The sequence below is a fragment of the Folsomia candida genome, unplaced genomic scaffold (genome assembly GCF_002217175.1).
Source record: "Folsomia candida strain VU population unplaced genomic scaffold, ASM221717v1 Fcan01_Sc010, whole genome shotgun sequence".
NCBI lineage: Eukaryota > Metazoa > Arthropoda > Collembola > Entomobryomorpha > Isotomidae > Folsomia > Folsomia candida.
Window position 1 is genome coordinate 3,583,719 of NW_019091202.1, and position 3,501 is coordinate 3,587,219.

The following is a 3,501-nucleotide window of genomic DNA, read 5'->3' on the forward strand; positions in this document are numbered from 1 at the left end:
GCAAAAGTTATGGGTGTTTGAAACTGGTCGAAAATGCAAATTTTTAAGTTTGGCACCACGCCATGGCGCCAAATGTGAGTTTTACACGGAAATATCAATGAATCCTTCATCTATGGTCCTAGTAGATAGATTCTAAAAAACATGGTGGGTACCCTGAACACCATTAGCAGTCTGGAACCTTCCCTTGTTAGTATGCGTCGTCTTTGCGATAGACTTCACCGAGATAGTGGTGGGTGTTCCCAAGTGGTGCTTCCGCTGTAGCCGATCGGTGTCATATTATCATACCGGTCGGTGATGATATTTTGCTAAAATTTCTTAGAGGGAACTAAATCCAGACCAACGTTAACTTCATAAAAGAGTAACCTTCACACTGTATTTGGTATTGTTTGTATGTAGAGTCAAAAGTGCATTCACTTTTCAAAAGGATATCTAACATCATTTTTAAGAGTGTGCAATTGACAAGTCGTTAAAAGTTGGTTTTTTGTACTAAATTGTCTTTATGTAAGTATTTATGTAGTTGAATGATAAAGGAAGGATACATAATTGAGTATTTACCAACGGTCTTTAATATATTGTTTTTAAATAGCTTTAGATATAAATACATTAAGAAATTAAACCTTCCAACTTTTAGGCGATATGTATTAATAGTTGAGAATTTAATGAGGTTTTGAGTATACGAAACTCTTGTTATTATAGAGTGCTGAAAGGTAAGAATAGAAATGACTCGCTAATAATATATATTAGCCGGACCACGTAAGAGCAGGACGGAGAGCAGACAAATGTGCAGTAGAAACCGCTTACCGCCCGTAAGAAATACCTGGGAGGCCAGTGGTGCACCACCGCCATCGGCTTCCCATGTATTTCTTACGGGCAGTTAGCGGTTTCTACTGCACATTTGTCTGCTCTCCGTCCTGCTCTTACGTGGTCCGGCTAATAGGTGTTACAAGAACCTTGAATTTTATTATTGGTGACCGGGGTACATACCCTGTTAAATGGGAAGAACCAAAATACATATACTCCGTTGTGGTATTGATTTGGTACTAACTTTCTACCAGATTGGTAGTAGTTTGTTGCAGAGTGGTAAATTTTTCAATAGCACAACAATACTCAATGGTAATTCCCGATGTTACCGGGCCGGTTGAGACATATATGTATCTTCCAGACCCTCACCTGCCTAAAATGGTCTTCACGAATTTGGTCTTTTGGGTCTAATTAACGAAACTTCTGAAATTTAATTAAACTCAGCAAATTAGTTTGCATGAATATATGCACTTGTAATTATGGTTATCAGATCTGTACAACAAAATATTGTTTCACAAATAATGCTATGAATTACATCAGTTTTCCACTGGTTTATTTTCTAATCCATAAAGTACACAGATTAAGTAATATACATATGTTAACTTATAATGAAGCAATTGCTTTAAAATGGATGTACATATGTAAAGAAGTTTAAATGTTTCTTGTGCACCACTTTTTATGAGAGACGATTATTCTCTGTTTTTTTGGCGAAACCTATTTGTATCAGTAGTAGATAGATATGCGTAAGCTTAATTGTATTAAATTGATTCATTAGATAATTAGTATTTGCGAAATCATGGACTCGCTATCTCTTGGACAAATCAATATAAATAAGAATAGACAGTCAACAAATCAATCCATCATGTCCCGGATTATGTAACTTTTTACGATTTATCTGGACCAAAAATCCATTCGACAGTTTCAACACGTGTTGAATAACTTTTTACGTAATGCAGTTATTTCCATGGAGATAAGGTTTTATATAAGCTGGGGAATAAATACGATAAGCAAAGCAGCAGCAAGTGCGTATAAAACGGAGACGAAGAGATCCATCTGTTCAGACCCATTCCGATTTTCAAAAGTGCAACGATTTTAAAACTTGAAACATCGAAATGCATAAAGTCTTTACCATTTTACTCCTCATCCCGTTCGCAACGGCTGGAATTGTTGACCCAAGTGTGTAAAATTTTGAAAGTTTTTAATTTATCTTATTCACACTCTTAAAAATGTTGTTACTATGTTAAAAAGTAGAGTCATTCTAAATTTTATGTTAAGTAAACTATACTAAATATATTTAGAGGCACGATAAATTGATGAACTTTACTCTGGATTTAGTATAGTTTAATTAGTAAAAAGGCGATTGTGAATGTACATTTTAACAGGGTAACATTACGTGCAGTACATAAATTGCGTAACTCAAAAGCCTCGATTTTCTAGACCCCTCCCCGCCTCCAGCATTTCTAACATCATTGGAGCCTTAGACTCCTCCCCTTTCTCGCGTTACGTAGTTTATGGATGGTCCCATACTTTTAAAAGTATATTAACGATATCTTCAGTAATGCTTATTTATTAATTTATTTAATTGCAATTAAGTCCGGAACTGCGGTAGTGACGGGGCTGAAGTCCTGCTCAATATCACGGATTGCGAGGGCTACTGTCGCTTCCAGCCTGGCACGATGTACAACTGTTCGAATCATTGGGTTCCTTGTGAGTACATACTTAAATTTCAGTATCATTATTTCCAGAAATTTAATAATTTTTTAAAACCTGCCCAGCAACCATTTTTATGCCCTCGTTAATTCTGCGGGTCGAAATTTGTACGTCGGCTGGTCTATGTATGCAAATTATAAACATGGAACTGCCCCACTCTGCGATCCAGCCAGGATTGCAATACACCGTCAAGTACTCCTTCATCCCGAACGATGTCCTGTCCGGACAGACGGTCGAATTCATGGCGAAAATTGTAGACCCGAGAGACATGAGGGTAGAAATTTGCGTGGCTGCTTTTGTCGACATTCTTTAAGTTGGAAATATCTGCAAGAGTTATTAAACCACATTCTGTTGTTATCAATTGTTACACAATATTTAATTCGGTGGTAGAGAAATAAATACGATTTGTTGTCTATTTACATACATCAAATATTTTTTGCATCATACTTAACGTTGAATCCTTAAAGACTATGTATGCGTTGTTAACTTCCTTAAAGATTATCAGTAACAGCATTTTATGCTAGTTGGTACTTTAAATATTTTATTATTTTCATAACTATGGAGCATATGTATGTATGTATATATGTATCACGCCAATCTTCGCAATATGCATATTCACATAGTTTACTTATGCATAATTGTATGTATGTATGTACAAACTGCCGAGTGCATTTACTATTTAGAAACTTAATTTATTCTTATGAATGCGGGATATTAACATTGTACTTCAGAAGCCTTACATACGTACTTAAAAAAGGCCCTCACGCGCATCTTCACGACATGAAGTATTTAACCGTTCCTCTTTTAAGTACCAACAAATTTGTTAAATTCCAATGCAATGGTTTAATTCAATGCATTCCGTCCAGGTAGAAAAAAATGCCCTGTGAAATTGAAAAGGGTCAAAATCTCGAGTCGAAGGGTTCACCTGACTGATCCTAAGTACAAAAATAGAACAAAACCTGTCACCCAACATTTCCCAATGCGGATCAT

General features: G+C 36.0%; 1 protein-coding gene across 1 annotated transcript; it reads left to right on the forward strand.

Moving 5' to 3' along the window:
* Nucleotides 1-1,816: 1,816 nt before the first annotated feature.
* On the forward strand, nucleotides 1,817-2,934 carry LOC110854620. The gene is made up of 3 exons (XM_022103085.2): nucleotides 1,817-1,977; nucleotides 2,395-2,508; nucleotides 2,577-2,934. Exons 1-3 carry the CDS (start codon nucleotides 1,914-1,916, stop codon nucleotides 2,822-2,824), a joined length of 426 nt encoding a protein of 141 aa, XP_021958777.1. The 5' UTR covers nucleotides 1,817-1,913; the 3' UTR covers nucleotides 2,825-2,934.
* The last annotated feature ends 567 nt before the right edge of the window (nucleotides 2,935-3,501 follow it).

Excerpts from the sequence above, each read along its gene's own strand:
- LOC110854620 (XM_022103085.2), top strand. The coding sequence starts at position 1,914 with ATGCATAAAGTCTTTACCATTTTACTCCTCATCCCGTTCGCAACGGCT. Across the intron at positions 1,978-2,394 it reads GGCTGGAATTGTTGACCCAA|TCCGGAACTGCGGTAGTGAC; the intron begins GTGTGTAAAATT and ends ATTGCAATTAAG. Across the intron at positions 2,509-2,576 it reads TTCGAATCATTGGGTTCCTT|CAACCATTTTTATGCCCTCG; the intron begins GTGAGTACATAC and ends AAACCTGCCCAG.